The 21,830-nt window shown below is 44.4% G+C and overlaps 1 protein-coding gene across 6 annotated transcripts in view; it reads right to left on the bottom strand.

The window, feature by feature from the left end:
• Positions 1 to 998: 998 nt before the first annotated feature.
• Positions 999 to 21,830, bottom strand: part of hdac4 (histone deacetylase 4) — a 245,849-nt gene continuing 225,017 nt past the window's right edge. For all 6 annotated transcript variants that reach the window (XM_014164296.2, XM_014164298.2, XM_045704423.1 and 3 more), the window contains 4 exons: positions 16,885 to 17,018; positions 5,974 to 6,058; positions 5,481 to 5,616; positions 999 to 5,249 (listed from right to left, as the gene is read on the bottom strand). In XM_014164296.2, the coding sequence (XP_014019771.1) occupies positions 5,210 to 5,249; positions 5,481 to 5,616; positions 5,974 to 6,058; positions 16,885 to 17,018 (395 nt within the window). In that variant the 3' untranslated portion in view covers positions 999 to 5,209. The remainder of the gene's footprint in view (positions 5,250 to 5,480; positions 5,617 to 5,973; positions 6,059 to 16,884; positions 17,019 to 21,830) is intronic.

The raw sequence follows: 21,830 nt of genomic DNA, 5'->3' as shown, positions 1-21,830 counted from the left end.
GCCCCAAACATAACGCTTTGTATTCAGGACAAAAAGTACATTTCTTTGCCACTTTTTTTTTGCAGTATTACTTAAGTGCCTTGTTACATGTTTTGGAATATTTTTTATTCTGTACAGACTTTCTTCTTTTCACTCTGACATTAAGGTTAGTATTGTGGAGTAACTACAATGTTGTTGATCCATCCTCAGTTTTCTCATATCACAACCATTAAACTCTGTTTTAAAGTCACCATCGGGCTCATGGTGAAATCCCTGAGCGTTTTCCTTCTTCTCCGGCAACTGAGTTAGGAAGGACGCCTGTATCTTTGTAGTGAATGGGTGTATTGACACACCATCCAAAGCCTAATTAATAACTTCACCATGCTCAAAGGGATATTCAGCGTCTGCTTTATTTTTTACACATCTACGAATCTTCTTTGCGAGGCATTGACAAACCTCCCTGGTCGTTATGGTTGAATCTGTGCTTGAAATTCACTACTGGATTGATTGACTTTACACGTAATTGCATGTGTGGGGTACAGAGATGTGTTAGTTATTAAAAAAACACTATTATTGAACACTGAATGAGTCCATGCAACTTATTATGTAATTTGCTAAGCACATTTTTACTCCTGAACTTATTTAGGCTTGCCATAACAAAGGGGTTGAATACTTACTGACTCAAGACATTTCAGCTTTACATTTTTTATACATTTCTTAAATGTTCTATAAACAAAATTCCACTTTGACATGATGGGGTATTGTGTGTAGATCAGTGACACAACATCTACATTTAATACATTTTTAATTCAGGGAAAAGGGGTGTGAATACTTTCTGAAGGCACTGTATGTCCTATCTGAAGTTTGTGAGTATCTGGGTACATGACAACAAGTACGATTCATGTATGATCCAACATGGGCCTCGAGTTTGCATTACAATCATTTAGCCTTTTCTTTTTTGTTCAACCAAAGACCACTCATCTGACCATATCCCCCAGGAAATAACAACAAGACAGTGGTTTTTCCAAAACATTAGATTTTATAGTGTAGATGTCAAAGAGAAAATGTTAGAGGAAAGGTCCCAGGAAAAAAGTACTATTCTGTAACAATGGAGAGATAAAGACAATAAAAAAAACTGAATATGCATGTCATACATTTTGTAAACCTAGAACTGTTCTTTTTTTTTTAAACCACAGTGGTCACAGATATTACTGGCTGAAATGGAATGGACAACCCTGACGATGATATAGACCATTCATCTGGACAGAGCCCTTTGATATCTCCAGATGTCTCGAAACAAAACCCATCCCAACCTCAAATTATATCACCCCCCCCCAGAATAAAAATCAGTTGGTCTATGCAGTTGTCTCCCGTCTTTAGTTTCCCTAAAACAGTTTTTCTACATAAATACAATAAAATCCATTGTCTGTATGTCACAAGTGCTAGATAAAGATGTTGTGAAATATTCAAAGTCATTCAGTTTGTTGTTGACATTTTTCACAGGTAAAAAGCATATGTCAGACCAACAGGGAGCATCGTTCTTCCTCATCGTCGCTCCTGAAAAAACAGAGGAGCAAAAGAACGAGTTCCCGTGTCATGCTCTCGTTCCCATATCCCGATGCTGTAGTAAAAACCTACTTCTGTCCATTCAGTGCTCTTTCCTTGTGCAGATATGTTACAGGGACAGAGACAGGCATGCAGACACACAAACCATGCAGAGAAAGTTACAGAGGTGGTGGAAGAGTGCAGAAACCCAACAACCAGGCCCTTCAAATAAACCACAGACAATCCTCAGGCCTGGTTTTGAGGAGAGGATAAAAAGCAGGAGAAGAAGAAAAAACGCCCCATGATAAAACAATTCAAAACAAAACAAAATGTCTTTTGTTGAGCATGATTAAGAAAATGTTCAAATGACTATCTGGACACAATGATAACCAGACAGTATATAGTCCCTTTAAAAATATTGTTTGAATACAAGTGACTAAGCCATGACTGCCATTGCTGTGACTGGTGCTTCTAAGCACCCTGGGAGAGCTCTGGATGATAGCTTATAAAAAATGCCCCCAATACAATAACAGCAACCACAATTGAGACGCAGACTGGACTTTTAACTCATAGTCTGCCCCCTTGGATGAGACTGGGTCCATTGAGATGACCCTTGACCTCACTAGTCATCTTCTACAGCCGTCAGAGGAGAGGGGCGGTTTTGGGCAGGATGGGTGAGGTTAAAGGGTGAGAGGGGAACTATTGATGGGTTAACTATGACCCTTGGGCTTATAGTGATTAGCCATTATAGGGCAACCCTTGTGTAATTATCATGTCATTCCAAGGCAAACCCTACTGAGTTACACGTCTTTTAATAGATAGTATAGAGAAGGTTTTACAAACACAGTTAAAGTGTTTGGTTGTTGGGTCAGAAAATGTTACCTATGTAAGTGCGAGCAATCCCAGTGGTCTTCGCACTGTAAACCCATGCTTACATGGGTGGGTTGTCACAGTGTTTTAATGGAGGAGACATCAGAGCTCCAGAAACAAGTGACTTATCCCTTGTTTGGGAACAACTTTTCAACTTCTCTATGTAGTGTCAGGAAGTATGAATAGAGCCTAAGTCAGTGGTGTATACTGTAAAGAAACAAATGGGATGCTACTGTACTGAACCCTCAGCCAAGGCATCCAGGAATAATGAACAGTGCCCTCTGCAACAACCAGGAAGTGCCAAACCAGACCAGCGAATGAAACATGAGCAAATCACCTTGCAATACTAACTTTTTTTCCTCCCAAAACAAGATTGTAATATGTTATAATATATAATATACTTTTAGATTTTTTTTGTCATATATAAATCTACTATGAACAGACAGTATAGTAAATACACAATTGTTGGAATCATTATACAAAGTAGAAATATTTGCATCCCCCCCATCTCTCCCCATCCCTCCCCGTACAACCCCAGATCCTTTCGCCATGAAAAGGAACTGAACTCTCACTTGGTCGTGAGACAAGTCAACTGTAGAAAGTGTAACAGAGAGAAAGAACTGAAAACAATCCAAAAATAACAGGAAAACAAAGAAAAAGTACAAAAACCCAAAAGACACGGAAGTACACTTCAAAAGACAAAACCGAAACAAATAAAAAAGACAAAAAAATATTGGTAAAAACCACACAAATGAAGTAGTCATCAAAACAACTGCGTTGGAAACATCCCGAAGAAAGATCAATGCAGAAACAACATCAATCTTCTCAGTTCTTCCTCCTTTACCAAAAGTAGAAACAAGTGATTATGACTTCAATGGAATAATGTAGAAGGTAGTTGCCCAGAGGCTAAACATGAGTTGAGGGTGGGGAGTCAATACACCGTATACGGATCACTATTTCATTCATTCTCCATATTCTGCACTATAGGTGTTTGAGAACTAAGTCAACTGTATGTGGTAAGAAATGTTTAGGACAGCATGCGTGCAAATGTATTGTATATACAGTTATTTAATGTGTCTCACACAAGATTGAATACACTTCCCTGTACCAAAACAAAAAAACTCCTAGCAGTAGCTATGACTACTGTGTCTGAGTGTATAAAGAGTTTGTTTACTGGATTGTGACGTGACACTCACGTACACACACACATGCACGCACCTGTTCGCTAGCACCTGACACTTGTAGAGCACCTGTGTGGACAGAGAACATGGGTGCCACTTGCTCCTCTCCGAAAACTCACAAAGGTGGCATGTCCGTCTAATTTCTCTGTCACCATGGTAACAAAGACACATATTTTGTGTGAACAAAATGCCAAAAGAGCGGCTCATTGTATCTACTGCCCCTAAATGACTGTAAGATCGTCTGAACGTTGTGACATTAGAACGTTTTGAAAGGTGAGGTGGGCAAGTTAACGAAAATGGGGCAACTGTTCTAATTCCCTCACAGAGAACAATCTTCAATGTAAAGTCATGATAGTAAAATCTGTCTTAATAAGCTTACAATACTACGTGGATCCTGACTATTGCGCTGATAGCAACGTCACGCTTTGGCTTAATTTCTTGTCTTACTACTACTATTTTTGAACAGCATTCTCGTTTAAGATGGCAAGTCTCTCTAATACAGACTACAGTGCATGCTAGCTAACTCTTTCGAAGAGGTGGCGTGTATTTGGTTAAGGGTTTATATACCAGCGAGCTACATCATTGGCTGATGTTTCAACTGTTGATTCAACCATTCAGTTCCACTGAAAAAAACGAACCGTGTTAGTCCCTGTGTAGCATGGCAACTACCTTCTAAATGACAGTAAAGGGGTTACGACGAGGTCAAAGGGAACAGGGGTGGGACAGTGGGCTACAGGGAATTCAGGGTAAACATGCCAAGGGCCTTCTGTTTATGTGCCATCGTGCTGGCATTGCCAGTCTCGCCACAACATAAGGGGATGAGGCGTGAGGGCGAGAGGAGGGCACCTCTCTCCCCTCGAAAACTCATTTAAGGCAAAGCTCTTCGTCGTGAGTTCATCGTAAAATCCACCAGGCTGGGAAAAAAAGGCACAAACTCAGTCTTTTTACTATCTGTCATCTCGAACCAGAAGACCTGGTCACACGTCCATCGTGCTCTCTCTCTCGCTCTTCCTCGCTTTGTACCTATCTTGTTACGCAAAAAATGGCTGCTTTCGCCAATCAAAAAGTTGGCCAAAAATTTCAGCAAACCCTGCGACGTCTCTCCTTTCTCAAAGTCTTCTGTGAATGGTAACGACTGAAACTTCGTAAACAGTGTCGTAATTATATCATAGGGCGCTGTTGCTGTTTTTCAGTGAAAGGAAAAAGGAACAAACGACATAAAGAAAAACGAAAGAAGAGTGCTAACTTAGAAATTCGGTGTCTGGAGTGGTACTTCAGACAGAGAGTGTCTGTTACAAAAAAAGCATGGACACTCAAGGTCACCTTAGATCCCGCTGGTCCTGGAGTAAAGACCCGAAAAGACCTGGCAACCCGAGGCTCTTTGTGTTCTGCCTCCTTACACGTCAACAACATATCGGTGGCCTTTTAGTCCGTCCTTTAAGTCCGATAGTGTCGTCTTCTGTTTCCGTTTCGTAACCGCTCAACGTTGTCCCCTGTCCTCCCCCCCGGGGCTGATGTGCCTTCTAGACAGGGCGTGGGAGGGGCCAAGGATTGGGGTCAAATTCAAACGGAGGTTAGTGGTTGGCTGAGGACTAAATGGGTGTCTGAATGGTAAAGGGGGCGTGGTCATCCCTTTACAGAGGCGCCTCCTCCTCCATAGGCTCCTCCTCGCTCCTGGAGAAAGACAGGACAATGACACGTGTCACAAACAGCACAACCATACTCTATACAACTGCAGGAAGGTGTGAGATTAGTGAGTATCGGAAGACCGTCGTCGCACACACACACACACACACACACACACACACACACACACACACACACACACACACACACACACACACACACACACACACACACACACACACACACACACACACACACACCGCCTTGGGAGGGACGTACCTCCTCTGCTTGTTGGCCACAGAGAGGGAAGCCATGGCAGTGACGGTCTCAGCTTCCTCCGTCTCACACTGACGAGACTCGCTCAGAGAGTAGCCCAGTGTGGAGGCCCCGCGCTGCAGAGAGCGCCAGTATTTACCTACAACACATGACAGGACAAAGGTCAAAAGGTGATTATTACATAGAGCAACTGGACAAGGTGTCAAACAACGTGTGTTATCCAGGGCCGAGTGCTGCTGTTTACTCTATGGTAAATGCATGCTGGCAAATCAAATGCCAAAATCATTTGATGGTTGTACTGTAGCTTAGAGCTGGGAAATATGGACCAAAAAAAATCCATATTGCGATAAATTGGCTCAATTAATGCGATAACGATAAATAGAATACGTTTATAACATTAATGTGCACCACAGTTCTACTTGTTTAAACTACTACTACTTTGATGGTTGTAGCCATGGGACTGTTTCCTGTGTGAGTAGAGTAAAGGGTCACACACCGTGTTCCTCCAGCACCTTCTCCATGGAGTGGACGGCGTTGGGGTTGGGCCTCTGCTGCATCACCTCCTCAGGGATAGGATCCAACTGGACGGACACACGCACACAGGAGTGAGTGACAGGTTAGATACAACACGGCAAAAGCAGAACAAAAAAAAAACAGAAGATCTAAAGATCATTCTTTTTCCCCCTCTGTGGATGACTACTTCTGACTGGGGACCTCTGCCCAGTGTTGAATCACCCAGCCAGTCCAGCGGTGGAGAACAATTTCACACAATAACAAAAAGGCTCACAGATGCACTGCAGCCTCCCACTCGAGGAGCCACTCTACACCACAGGCTACAATGTGTGCTTTGTGCTGGGTCCCACTTTACACACACACATACAGTGCACACACACACACACACACACGAAGAGAATGGAGCCGGAGGGAATAGCAGTCTTTTTACAGGCTCCTGACCAATTGTGCTATTTTGTGTATTTGTTTTGTGCTGATCGTAATGTATTTTTTTTGTATGTTTATCTCTAACCTCGATTTGGACAAGGACTTCTACTTCAATGAGTCGGAGGCGATAGACATATCGAATATCCCGAACCAGGCCCAAATCTCCGACACTTGAAGACGGCGCTATAGAGGCCGGCGCACAGGCCACCTGATGAGACTACGGCGGCGAATGAATAAATCGCCTCTACCCTCTGTTCTGTTGGCAAATGTGCAATCGCTGGAGAATAAACTGGATGAGCTCCATTCAAGACTATCCTATCAATGGGACATTAAGAACTGTAATATACTATACTTCTCTGAGTCATGGCTGAACAAGAATATTGATAATGTACTGTACATCTAGCTGGTTTTTGTATGCTTTGGCAGGACAGAACGGCAGAGTCCGGTAAGATCAGGGGTGTTGGTGTGTGTTTCTTTATTAATAAGAGCTGGTGCGCAATCTCTAATACTAAGGAATTCTCGAGGTTCCGCTCGCCTGAGTTAGAATACCTCATGATAAGCTGCAGACCATGCTATTTACCAAGAAAGTTTTCATCTGTATTTTTTTGTAGCTGACTATTTACCACCACAAATTGATGGTGGCACAGGGCTGTTTTGCTAGCACAGACTGGAATATGTTCCGGGATTTATCCGATGGCATTGAGGAGTTTACCACATCAGTCACTGGCTTCATTAATAAGTGCATCGACAATGTTGTCCCCACAATGACCATACGTACATATCCCAACCAGATGCTTGGATTACAGGCAACATCTGCACTGAGCTAAAGGCTAGAGCTGCCGCTTTCAAGGAACAGGATACTAATCCGGCCGCTTATAAGAAATCCCACTACACCCTCCGACGAACCATCAAACATGCAAAATATCAATATAGGACTAACATTGAATCCTAAAACACCGGCTCTGACGCTCATTGGATGTGGCAGGGCTTGCAAACTATCACGGAATACAAAGGAAAACCTAGCTGAGTGCTGCCCAGTGACGCACCCTACTAGACAAGCTAAATGCCTTCTATGCACACTTCAAGGCAAACAACACTGAACCATGCGTGAGAGTACAGCTATGATCACGCTCTCCGTAGCCGATGTAAGATCTTAAAACAGGTTAACATTCACAAGGCCGTAGGGCCAGATCAATTACCAGGATGCGTACTCAGAGCATCTGCTGACCAGCTGGCAAGTGTCTTCACTGACCTTTTTAACGTCTCCCTGACCCAGTCTGTAATACCTACATGTTTCAAGCAAACTACCTTAGTCCCTGTGTCTAAGAACGCCAAGGCAACCTGTCTAAATGACTACCCCCTGTAGCACTCACATCTGTAGCCATGAAATGCTTTGAAAGGTCATGGCTCATTACTAAGCTCATTACTAAGCTAAGGACCCTGGGCCTGAACACCTCCTCTGCAACTGGATCCTGGACATCCTGACGGGCTGTCCCCAGGTGGTGAGGGTAGGCAACATCGAATCCGCCACGGTGACCCTCAACACGGGGTGCTAAATCCCCTCTTTTACTCCCTTTTCACCCATGACTGCGTGGGCGGGCATGATTCCAACACCATCATTAAGTTTGCTGATGACACGACGGTGGTAGGCCTGATCACCGACGACGAGAGCTTCAAGTTCCTCGGTGTCCACGTCACTAAGGACCTACATTGGTCCCAACACACCAACACAGTTGTGAAGAGGGCACGACAATGCCTCTTCCACCTCAGGAGGCTGAAAAGATTTGGCACGGCCCCTCAGATCCTCAAACATTTCTACAGCTGCACCATTGAGAGCATCGTGACTGGCTGCATCACCGATTGGTATGGCAACTGCTCAGCATCCGACCGTAAGGCGCTATACAGGGTAGTGAGTACAGCCTAATACATCACTGGGGACTAACTCCCTGTCACCCAGGACCTCTATAACAGGCGGTGTCAGAGGAAGACCTTGAAAATTGTCAAAGACTCCAGCCACCCAAGTAATAGACTGTTGTATCTGGTACCACACAACAAGCGGTACCGGAGCGCCAAGTCTGGAACAAAAAGGCACTTGAACAGCTTCTACCCCCAAGCCATAAGACTGCCGAACAGTTCATCAAATGGCTACTTCGACTATTTACATTGACTCCCTTTATTACAGTATTTAAAGAAAAATTTGACTTGTTTTACACTCCCTTGTACTGGCTCTATGACACACACACACACACACACACACACACACACACACACACACACACACACACACACACACACACACACACACACACACACACACACACGCTGCTGCTACTCTTGTTTGTTATATATCCTGATCACTTTTACCCCTACCTACATGCATACTGTATTACCTCAACTACCTCGTAGCCCTGCACATTGACTTGGTACTGATAGTCTTTGTACATATCGTTGTTATTGTTTTTATTGTGTTACTTATGTTTACTTGTGTTTTTATTTCAGCTAATATTTGTCTTACTTTTTAACTCTGCATTGTTGGGCATGGGCTCATAAGTAAGCATTTCACTGTAAAGTCTACAGCTGTTGTATTCGCGCATGTGACCAATAACATTTCATTTCACTTGACGCACACACACACACACACACACACACACACACACACACACACACACACACACACACACACACACACACACACACACACACACACCTAGGGATACTCTGACTGTTAGGAGAATCAGATGAAGGAAACAGGGCATTCCCCAACCTGCTTTTCCAATCCGGAATGATTACATTTTCCTCTGGCTCACTGTGTGTGCTGCATTTTTTTTACCCCCTTGTGAGCAGAACCATTAAAAATAAAGACCCAAATACTTCCATGTATAAACACTGGACAAAATATAGGCACACAGACGTCTTTTTGCCCTATCATAACCTTGCTGAAAAGAAAGTGGAGGAGGAGGAGACGGAGGAGGAAAAAGGGATCGCCGGTCGGTTCCGTTCGGCCCAAGCTGGATTATTTTTTAAATTAAAACAAATAGAGGGTGGGAGGGGGTGAGGAGGGCGAAGGGAGAGGCCAGTCTAGCGAGAGGGATACTTTAACCCGGCTGTGGCACGACAAGCTGCATTATACACACACATACACAAGCATGCACATATGCACACACAAACACAGCCGCACACACCAGTGAAGCGCGGGTTGACTCAATAATCCGCAGTCTCCGCGGTTATATCTGCGCGACGGGTGGGTATAGGTTCATGAAATATAGTGAGGATGAAGGGCAGGGTGGGGGTGGACGGGTTGAATAAAGAGAAAACAAAGCATAAAAAAAAGCCATAAATGTATTATTCTTGTGCAATTCATATCTATAGGCCACATTGAGGTTTTTATTTCCTTATTTTGATCTGCCGTTAGTACATAAGCCTAAGCTTCTGGGCCTAAGTGTACGTGCACCAAACACACGGCAATCGCCAAACGCTTTAGGGAACTTGGGCAGGAAAAGTTAACAATGTCGGAGTTTAGTTCAATAAGAGAAAGCTGTGAAATGGAGAGTTGAAATTAAAAGAGATGGGCCAGAACAGTAGCCTCATATTTGGGAAAGATGTTATGTGTGATGATTGAGGCGCTACACAAATCTGACACAAGACGGGGACTTAAAATATGGCACGTCAAGGGAACTGCAAATGGAAGCAGTTTTTTCAATAAAATGATACACCAAGTGTACATTTGAACTCGGGAACAGGAGTGTTGAAATATTCTTTATTTTAGCATCTTGAGAGAATGAATGCGTGGTTAGGGGACATCTGTAAAGGTGCTATCGTTATCAGCATCATAAAAGCTGATAGTATTTCAAACACATAAAATATGCATCCAAGCCAAAGTGAAATCTTATCAGAAACATGTCGGGTCATTTTCACAGCAATTCCCTGAAAACCGTTTAGGGACAAACAGAGACATTTTTTCCAGTTTATTTTGCGTTATTGCATTTTCTCCCTGGTCCCTAAATGTCTTTGCTGTTATGCTGTTATCACATATAGTCGGGTGGTTGAGGATGGGTTATTAGCAATTGTCCGTGGGTGCGGGTGAACAAACAGCTGACCCGCACACATAGAATCACAGAATGGTTTGGGGTACAGTACAAAACACATGCACAAACACTTCCCCACACACACCAATACCCTATCATTCACTCCCTTGAGCGTAGCAGCAGTGGTGCACATGGATGGCTGCAATGCAATTTCAGCGGCTATAGAGGAAACGCGAACCTGTGTGTCTGTACTAAGATCAAGGTCTGGGGCTGTCCAACACACACATGCACATAAGAGACAACAGAGGACTTTGTTCACTTTGGGCGTCACTCACACCAGGCCACCCGAGAGTCCTAAGTGATGCACCATACCCACCAAACAGAAGTAGTTCACTCTCAAAGCACCCCTACAGAAAAACTGTTTTCACAGTATTAATATCAAAACGTGGTATGATCTGTGATATCATCCATATTCACACTGCTCTGATATCAATGGTCTTCAAGGACCCCACTAAAACTGCTGATTTGGTACAGTCCAGTCATTGCCCTTGTCAGATAACCGCTAGTTGTCTCCCATGATGAAATCGAATGATATGTCTTGTCATAGAGATCCGGCTTTTACAAAATGACACTGATTGGCACAAGGGGGGCGCAATATAAATCAACTGACTGCTGCATCATTTGTGGGGGACGACATGTTTGCTGTTGCCTTGTTTGATATGGTCACCCTAAGGGACCCTTGAAATACTGCTGAGTCAGTTCCCTATTACTCATCCTTCTTTTTCCTTTCGTTTAAGTTGGAGAAATGATTTTTTTCTCTCAGTCCTTAAAATAGTGAGCCAAGATCCACAAATGTGTGTGTGTGTGTGTGTGTCTACACCCACTACTGTGTTTGTGTTCACCTCCAGTCCCTACCAGCCAAGTCATCTCTCCACCACTAGCCCCCCCACCCCCCTTTCTCTCTTCGCCTGCCCCACCACTACCCCCAGAGACCCGCTGCCTCCAGACTGGCCTGGCACCGTAACCAGGGAGGGGGTCCCCACATGGGGCCAGGCTGGGGGGCTCGGAGGGCTGTCTGTCTGTCAGCTTGACGGGCAGCTGTAAACTTTAATGGCTCTTGTCAGCACACTCCGGGCCTATCTGGCAGGTATGACACACACGGCGCACCCCGCGGCATCCACAGTGATGCAAGGCCTTTATTTGAGTTTCTACCCCCCCCATCCTCCCTCTTCTCCATAGCAAGAAAACCATCAACTTTTTCCAACAGAGAGCGAGAGAATAGCTTTTATTGGAAGACGGTGTCCGTTGCTGCCTGCATTGTGTAAATCCAAGAATGTCTGTTTGAGTGTGGGGCACGGCCTTCAAACGCATGAGGGGGAAGCCAACAAATTCGAGACACCACGCGAACCAGAGGTTCTGAAGGAATGTGGCCCCGGAATGAAAAAAAACCCAGTGAAACCATAACACTGGGTGGGAGGAATTCGACTTGTTCAGCAGACTCAAGACACAAGGCATCTATTTTTTTTTTTTTTTTTGCACGTATGTTGGATCGACCACTGACACCAGTTGATTACGTTATGCTAATTGAACGAGCTAACTACTTATCGAGCAGAGCAGGTGACCTTTTTTGCGGCATCGTTACATTTCCGTTCGCTAAAGCGAGTGAAACGCCAAAGCCAGAGAAAGACAAAAACGGACCATGCTTAATGTAGCTAGAGGGTAAGCACAGAGGATAACCTCATCGGCGACTGGCAACAATTAGCGTATTAGCCTGTTGTTTATCAAATAATTGCTAACGACCACAATTTGGATGAGAGGGCGCAACATCTGTTTGCACACATTTGTCAATTAGTCATGAGGTCAGAGTTGACTAGCATCGTCGCCAATGCATCATTCATGAGAAATTTAACTAGAGAGGCTTTGGCGATTACGCACTCAAACAGCGAAGTAAAAAAAGGCCTGTATAGTCCATTCACCAATTTGTATCAGTTTTTCCTCCAACCTAATCCGAGCCACTTTCAAAGGGAACCCAATGCTCATTAAAACAAAGCTTGTCTTAACCTGCCAATAAAAAGGGGGAATATGTTTCTCACTGTGGAGTGGCCAGTAAAACGCTCGATGCACAGACTACAATCACACGGGAGGCAGTGGGGCTGTAAACCCAATCTAGAGGTTTTGGCCCTGATTGTGGACTTATTTAAACTCCTAGTATGTCTACATTTGAGATCGTATTCTTAGGCCAATGAGAGACCAATGAAAATGTTGGGTAATACATTTTAGTCGTGTTGCTTGAATAACATAACTGACAGCCCTGCTTCTGTGACAAACAAATAAAGCAGCAGACTAGCTGACTGGCTCATTACCCCTTCATCGCTACCTAGCATACACATCCACAAATACACACAACCCTTTTCCTCTCGATCTATCTGCCTCATCAAATCGCCGCTGGCGAGAGTCATTGCGCTGCATTCCATCTCCATTACACTGGACCTTATGCAAAGACTGATAAAACACTAGCTTCCTGCCATTTTGATTAGAGACATTTGAACTTTCTCCTTTTATCTGTTATTGTCTCCCCTGCCTTGTGTTTCTCCTTCTTGTGCCGTTAAGACTTGTTGAACCGGTCATCACACTAACGAGGGACTGATCTGCACTTGTTCAAAGACTGACTGGGCTTCCCAATGAGAAGAGGCAATGAAAAACACAGCGGGTTTGGCCAATCACCAGTGTCTAAATACGGCGGCGGCTCATGGGCAGTCAAAGGCGACTAATGAGCCGTGTGTTCCAACTCCTTATCAATGGTAATGTGGCGTTTCACGTGTGTTCCTGGCTCTGCATTTTTCCACTTGCCCAACGTCCGGAGTGAAACTCAAACCCTGGAGCTTGCTGGTTTATGACAATAGCTTCCTCCCCCGACTTCAAATGATTCCCCAATTTCCTTTGATTCTCCGATCTCTCTAGGCCTGTCAGTGACCCTGTCGTGAGAGGTGTGAGGGTAAGCGCTTTCAGATGTGGGCTGGTGACGGGGTCCCGGAGAGAAGGGCGAGAAGGGAGCCCTATGGGGCCAGGGCTGGTGCCTCTTTTTCGACTTCCAGACTCCCCGCCTTGCTCACCCATCGACCCCCAAAACAGCCTTCTCTCCTGGCTACTGAAACCTGAAACCTTCCTAGCCCCAATCCTTTCAGGAGTAGCCTTCCCTTGTTCCTCTTCTTCTTCTTCCCCCCTTTCTCTACCCTCCTTCATGGCTCCATATATTAAACCAAGCCATAACCCTCAGTGGTAAATTGAAGGAACTTTTGCGATGCAGGCTCTTGATCTGTCAATACTGTTGTTGTCGTGGCGATGACCCCAGTCATCCAATGGCACCAGTGCAGGTAAACAGATTAAGGTTATTGCATTAAGGCTCTACAGGACTTTTGTGAAGCTCCTCCTTCAAAGCAAACGTTGTTCCAGCTCAGAGCTGTTAAGATTCTAGTTCTTCTGACAGGTTGATGTTGGTCCGCTGTGGAGCTTAAATTCCCCTTCAGGCTTTGAGGTTTCTTTGGTGGGTTCAGAACAGTTTGACCGCATTTGACCATGTTTCACTCGGCCTCTCATATGCCCCAGCTTGTCCCGGTCACTCTGAATCGAAGCTGCAACCTGTTTGGGGCGCGGTCGCCTGTTGGTCGCTGCTTTCCCTTTCTCTGGGGCGGCTGGTAGCAGTGACCACGTTTTATTAGCGTGATCCAGCGTTATTGTTCTGTTTGTTTTGCATCGGGCCCAAGATCCACATTGGAGCAGAGCCATCCGGTCTTTTATGGTTCCAAGAGCTTATTTACTGCCTTGTCTGGTGGGAGGACTGGAATAACACAGGCACCTAGGCCTCTTATCAGCCAGTCCAGTCTAAGCTGACCTCTCTATCTCTTCCTAGCCTTATCCTCTATCAATAATCAACTTCACCAGCATCTAGTGCAATACTAACAGTGAGCATGACTATTCATCATACATGTGCATCCTTATCTTCACGGTTAGCCAGCTAGCTACTCTTCCAATGTCTCTCACTCGTTACTCCAGAAATGCGGACAATACGCTGGTGCGCACATGAAAAGAAATCCCAGCGGTGCCTCCAAATTTGTTACCCATTCTTTTGAGCTTATAAGGTAAACCGAAATGCCAAAGGTACTGTTTACTTGACTTTTAATCATGTAAGCATGAGGTAGCATGCGGTTTACAACAACAACAAAACATTTAGAGTACATACCACTCTTTGGTGCACTATTACACTTATCTCCCTCACTAGCTTTAAGCACCAGCTGTCAGAGCAGCTCACAGATCACTGCACCTGTACATAGCCCATCTATAATTTAGCCCAAACTACTACCTCTTCCCCTACTGTATTTATTTATTTTGCTCCTTTGCACCATATTATTTATATTTTATCTCTGAACTTTCTTCAAACTACAAATCTACCATTCCAGTGTTTTTCTTGCTATACTTTATTTACTTTGCCACCATGGCATTTTTTTTGCCTTTACCTCCCTTATCTCACATCATTTGCTCACATTGTAAATAGTCTTTTTTTTTTTCTTCTACTGCATCATTGATTGTATGTTGTTTTACTCCATGTGTAACTCTGTGTTTTTGTATGTTGTCGAACTGCTTTGCTTTATCTTGGCCAGGTCGCAATTGTAAATGAGAACTTGTTCTCAACTTGCCTACCTGGTTAAATAAAGGTGAAATAAAAAATAAAATAAAAAATAAAAATTAGTGTGAGGTGTGGGTGAATGTATTGGTGTGTAATAAGAGGCAGTACATTACGAGATATAGCCCCATACACCTTGTTCATGGAGGTTTTAAACTCGCACTGGGCTAGCTGGTTAACGGCTTCAGCAGGTTATCTCCTTGTCTGTGTCCCAAAGGGCACCCGATTCCCTACACAGTGCACTATGGGGCCCATGTTAAAAGTAGTGCACTATATAGGGAATAGGGTGCTGCTTGGGACACAGCCCTTGTCCCAACGACAGAAAACACGCAGAGGGTGTGTGTTTGTGGCCTGGGTCGGTCTGCAGCAACACTTAGAGGCGGTCACTTGCTCAAAATAAATTAAGTTTATACAAACGCAGGACTCAGGGGCCTGGAAATTCACTTTTATCAGAGGCTCTATTTCAGCCTCTGACCACTGCTCCCCCTCGGTTTTAGACATTACATCAGCACTTCATCTGTGTGTACTACCCAAAGGTCAGCACTAGCCAAGGGTCAGCACTAGCCAAGGGTCAGCACTAGCCAAGGGTCAGCACTGGCCAAGGGTCAGCACTAGCCAAGGGTTCAGCATTGGCCAACCCATTTATTGTCTTTTAATAAACGTCAGTTTATTTCAAGTGTGGATTATTCATTATTTAGATAGGACGCCATGGTCCCTATCGTGCACTACATAGGAAATAGGGTGCCATTTGGGACGCAGACAGAGAGTTTGTTCAGCTCCAGGCCCAGCCTACACACTCCCACAATTAACCTCAGTTTGTTCAACTTAAAGCTTGTTACTTCCTCCCTTCTCCCTGGCCACTGGCCATGTGATCCTCCCACATTGGGCATTGGGGACAGAGAGAGAGAAACAATAGATTAATAAGGGATGGAGAGAAAGAGAGAGGATGGAGAACAAAAAACAGGGTCCCTCTGTCTCTCTCTCCCTCTGTCAACTCACTGTTCCAGACTCTGTCTTTCTCCCCCTCTCCATCTCTCTCTCTCTGTCAACTCACTGTTCCAGACTCTCTCTTTCTCTCCCCCTCTTCATCTCTCTCTCTCTCTGTCAACTCACTGTTCCAGACTCTGTCTTTCTCCCCCTCTCCATCTCTCTCTCTCTGTCAACTCACTGTTCCAGACTCTGTCTTTCTCCCCCTCTCCATCTCTCTCTCTCTGTCAACTCACTGTTCCAGACTCTCTCTTTCTCTCCCCCTCTTCATCTCTCTCTCTCTCTCTCTGTCAACTCACTGTTCCAGACTCTCTTTCTCTCCCCCTCTCCATCTCTCTCTCTGTCAACTCACTGTTCCAGACTCTCTCTTTCTCTCCCCCTCTTCATCTCTCTCTCTCTCTCTCTGTCAACTCACTGTTCCAGACTCTCTTTCTCTCCCCCTCTCCATCTCTCTCTCTGTCAACTCACTGTTCCAGACTCTCTTTCTCTCCCCTTCTTCATCTCTCTCTCTCTGTCAACTCACTGTTCCAGACTCTCTTTCTCTCCCCCTCTTCATCTCTCTCTCTCTGTCAACTCACTGTTCCAGACTCTCTCTTTCTCTCCCCCTCTTCATCTCTCTCTCTTGGTGGCAACATTGGGCCAAGGCCCTTTAACCACCACACCTCTGGCTGAGCCTCTGATTGGACTAAATGTGTAGAGACAGTCTCCCCAAAAAGGTGCAGTGGCAAACTATTGACAACAATTATAGAAACCCCTCCCTCGTTCTTAGTCTTACCTCGATTCCTAGCAAAGCAGAGACACAGGCTTCAGAGGCATCGCAGATGGCAGTGAGGTCATGGCCCCCCTCCAGGGCCAGTACCAGGCGTCCCCCGGCCAGCCCCATCAGCTGCCTGGTCAGGTAGCCGAAACCTGGGGACAGGAAATGCCAGTGGTGGGGGTTAGAGTTCGTCTATGGCGACTCTGGCGCTTGAACGCCGATCAAAGAAATGCAGACAGAGAGTAAGGGGAGGAGGGAGAAAAGGGTATTGCATCATATTTTCTCTTTTAGGTTTTAGAAAGAGAAGGTACCAGAGATTTACTGGGGGATAAATGCATAACACGAGCCAGATTTCATCTTAATAAATGTGGCTTAGTGTTTTGGCTCGGGCCACCAGTGTTTGATCTTCTGGGGGTGCATTCCGCCATAGCACCCTCAACCCCCCTACCCCTCCTCGGACCCCCCCTCTCTGTAAGCCCCAGCTCTAGACTGAGATCTCAGAAATGGTTTTAGGGAAAGCGCTTTGCTGGCACGTCACGGTGCTGCTTTACATGGGCCAAAGACAGACGCTTTCAAACAAACTTGATCCTGTAGCTTTGTGAACATGAGGGGAGGGAAAGAGGTTTCCTGCTCTGTGGCATGAACAGGGCATTACAGTTGGATCTGATCGTATGAGTGTGTGTGTGTGTGTGTGTGTGTGTGTGTGTGTGTGTGTGTGTGTGGTTGTGTGTCACCAAAGAGTGCCATGGTTATTATTGCTGGGAGATGTGAGGTAAAGTAGGACTGGGTGTGGTGTTACTGGCGGATTACCATCACAACAGTGTTGACAGGCATGTGTCCATCATGGCAAGGATATAACTAGGCGTAACCAAAGTACATCGACGGGGCTGTAGTGGAGCAGGTTGAGAGATTCAAGTTCATTGGTGTCCACATCAACAACAAACTAGAATGGTCCAAACACACCAAGACAGTCGTGAAGAGGGCACGACAAAGCTTATTCCCCCTCAGGAGACTGAAAAGATTTGGTATGGGTCCTGAGATCCTCAAAAGGTTCTACAGTTGCAACATCGAGAGCATCCTGACTTGTTGCATCACCGCCTGGTACGGCAATTGCTCGGCCTCTGACCGCAAGGCACTACAGAGGGTAGTGCGTACGGCCCAGTACATCACTGGGACTAAGCTGCCTGCCATCCAGGACCTCTACACCAGGCGGTGTCAGAGGAAGGCCCTAAAAATTGTCAAAGACCCCAGTCACCCCAGTCATAGACTGCTCTCTCTACTACCGCATGGCAAGCGGTACCGGAGTGCCAAGTCTAGGACAAAAAGGCTTCTCAACAGTTTTTACCCCCAAGCCATAAGACTCCTGAACAGGTAATCAAATGGCTACCCGGACTATTTGCATTGTGTGCCCCCCCCAACCCCTATTTTACGCTGCTGCTACTCTCTGTTTATCATATATGCATAGTCACTTTAACCATATCTACATGTACATACTACCTCAATCAGCCTGACTAACCGGTGTCTGTATGTAGCCTCGCTACCTTTATAGCCTCACTACTGTATATAGCCTGTCTTTTTACTGTTGTTTTATTTCTTTACCTACCTATTGTTCACCTAATACCTTTTTTGCACTATTGGTTAGAGCCTGTAAGTAAGCATTTCACTGTAAGGTCTACACTTGTTGTATTCGGCACACGTGACAAATAAACTTTGATTTGATTTGATATTCGATAGATTCTGGGAGTGGCTCAGGTAAATGTTAATTTGAGATTAATGAACCTGAACAAAGTGAGAGAATGAGGTCATAAATGAGGCAGGAAGTGCTTGTCATGGAATGGAATATAGATTTACCATACTATCTGTAGGCCTACTTGATGTGTCTGATTTTGTTTATCTCAACAACGATATACTGTACCACTCAAAAGTTGGGACACATCTACTCATTCAAGGGTTTTGCTTTATTTATTTTTTTACTATTTTAAACATTGTAGAATAATAGTGAAGACATCAAAACTATGAAATGACCCATATGGAATCATGTAGTAACCAAAAAAGTGTTAAACAATTCAAAATATATTTTATATTTGAGATTCTTCAAAGTAGCCACCCTTTGCCTTGATGACAGCTTCACACACTCTTGGCATTCTCTCAACCAGCTTCATGAGGTAGTCACCTGGAATGCATTTCAATTAACAGGTGTGCCTTTTTAAAAGTATGTTTGTGGAAATTCTTTCCTTCTTAATGCGTTTCAGACAATCAGTTGTGTTGTGACAAGGTAGGGTTGGTATACAGAAGATAGCCCTATTTGGTAAAAGACCATATAAGTCCATATTATGGCAAGAACAGCTCAAATAAGCAAAGAGAAACGACAGTCCATCATTACTTTAAGTCAATCTGGAAAATTTTAAGAACTTTGAAAGTTTCTTGTGCAGTCGCAGAAACCATCAAGTGCTATGATGAAACTGGCTCTCATGAGGACCGCCACAGGAAAGGAAGACCCAGAGTTGCCTCTGCTACAGAGGATAAGTTCATTAGAGTTATCAGCCTCAGAAATTACAGCCCAAATAAATGCTTCAGAGATCAAGTACCAGACACATCTCAACATCAACTGTTCAGAGAAGACTGCGTGAATCAGGCATACATGGTCGAATTGCTGCAAAGAAACCACAACTAAAGGACACCAATAAGAAGAGACTTGCTTAGGCCAAGAAACACGAGCAATGGACATTAGACCGGTGGAAAGTACAAATTTGAGATTTTTGGTTCCAACGTGTCTTTGTGAGACGCAGAGTAGGTGAACGGATGATCTCCACATGTGTGGTTCCCACCGTGAAGCATGGAGGAGCAGGTGTGATGGTGCTTTGCTGGTGACACTGTCTGATTTATTTAGAATTCAAGGCACTTAACCAACATGGCTACCTCAGCATTCTGCAGCGATACACCATCCCATCTGGTTTGCGCTTAGTGGGACTATCATTTGTTTTTCAACAGGACAATGACCCAACACACCTCCAGGCTGTGTAAGGGCTATTTGACCAAGGAGAGTGATGGATTGCTGCATCAGATGACCTGGCCTTCACAATCACCCAACCTCAACCCAAAGCTGTCATCAAGGCAAAGGGTGGCTACTTTGAAGAATCTAAAATATTAAATATTTTGATTTGTTTAACACTTTTTTGGTTAGTACATTATTCCATGTTATTTCATAGTTTTGATGTCTTCACTATTATTCTACAATGTAGAAAATTGTAAAAAATAAAGTAAAACCCTTGAATGTGTAGGTGTGTCTAAACTTTTGACTGGTACTGTACACCGGAACAGTTAGGCCTATATTGTGAAAAATATGGTTGGTCATAGTACCACAGAAATGAATCAGATTGCACTAAAGGTTCTCCGAGAGCGACAAAGCCAGACGTCACAGTGAGATGTGATGTTTAATGGGGTGATATTCTAGAAGGTGGTATTCTAACATAGGAGGCTGATGTGGGCTAAGTAAGAGGTTTAGCAGTTAGAGGTTAGGTGAGTGATATCTTAGTTTTTTCCGTGCATACATCTAGCTTGAAAAGTAATCACTATGTCAGTTTTCCTGTTCCTCTGTGCTCATTGAATGGGTCGGGATCAAATGTAAGTACTAGAATTTGGTGATTGGTCCTTTGTCTAATGTTGAGGCCTATGCTGTAGGCTACCGCGTGCTTTTTTTTAATACCATGGTTATAGAATGACATTTTACAATCCTTCGGTAGCAACTAGCAACACACATCACACTCACATCCTCTCCCACCTTTTTTAGAGCATTTTTATTTGAAGCCAGTTTAGAAGAGATCTTTTGCCCAAACCACTTGTTTTGTCTATAGAAACAAACCTGACTTCCAAATCAGATCTAGTGAACAGTCAGTAGAGAACATAAAGAAAGAACCTTTACTATGGACGAGTGGAGTAGCATCAGTCAGGACGACTGTTGTTTCAGTGACAAGGTGGTCCTCCTAGAGCAGCGGGAGAGAAGGTTCCAGAGAGTATGCAAGCTACTGGTGAGAGACGCCCCACTCAAACTCCAACTCTTTGTGAAAAGCATGAGGAAGAGATGGAGAGCGAGGGAGAGACAAGCCGGAGAGGAGGAGGAAGACAGGAGAGAAGAGGATGGAGTTGGCAAGACTAAGAAAGAATCAGCAAAGGATGGAGGAGAGAAATCAAGAGTTATACCTTCAGTAGAATGAAAGACCGAGTGTGAAACAAAGGAACGGCAAAAGAGAAAGCTGCAGAAAAGAGCGCGAGAACAGACACAGAAAACGACTGAATTGGTGAGAAAGGTTGATGAAGAAGAGCAAGTGGATGGGTTGAGGAGGAGGATGAGAACGGGGATGAAGGGGAGGGGGAGGAAGAGGAGGAAATACATGAGGAAGAGGTAATGAAGGACATTGTGACAAAGGAGATAAAGGGTTAAATTGAACTAACCGAAAACAGGAGAGGATTGGGAGACCAACGAGGGTGTTGAAGAATGGACAGATATTGATGACAGTGAAAGTGTTGAAACAAATGAAGAGGAAAGAGAACAAGGTTGATGAAGAAAAGAGAATGGATCTCCAGAAAAATGCATGGATCATGGTGAAACTGAGGGAGAGAAAATATAAGTCATTATGCAGATGGCAATGATCTGGATGGTGAGAGAAGTATCCACAAGTGGAACGGGAAAGAGGGGGTTGAGGAAAAGAAAGGAGACCTCAAGAATTTCGGGGAAACTGAGAATGATAAAGAATCTCCATACAGTAAGGAGAGTGAGCGCGTTAAAGGGGTAGTTCACCCTAATTTCATACTTAAAAAATATTTGTCATACCATGGAAGTAATCTATGGGCCCGGAGTGAATGCAACCTACACTGAGTACATTGCAGCCACTCCTTGTCCAAACTACTTCTAAGAGAAGGATTTAAAGAGTCTGAAACTAGTGTAAAACCCCAAAAAAGACAAC

The sequence above is a fragment of the Salmo salar genome, chromosome ssa21, assembly GCF_905237065.1.
Source record: "Salmo salar chromosome ssa21, Ssal_v3.1, whole genome shotgun sequence".
Taxonomy (NCBI): Eukaryota; Metazoa; Chordata; class Actinopteri; order Salmoniformes; family Salmonidae; genus Salmo; species Salmo salar.
The sequence above is the reverse complement of the archived record's forward strand: the minus strand, read 5'-3'. Positions and strand labels throughout refer to the sequence as shown.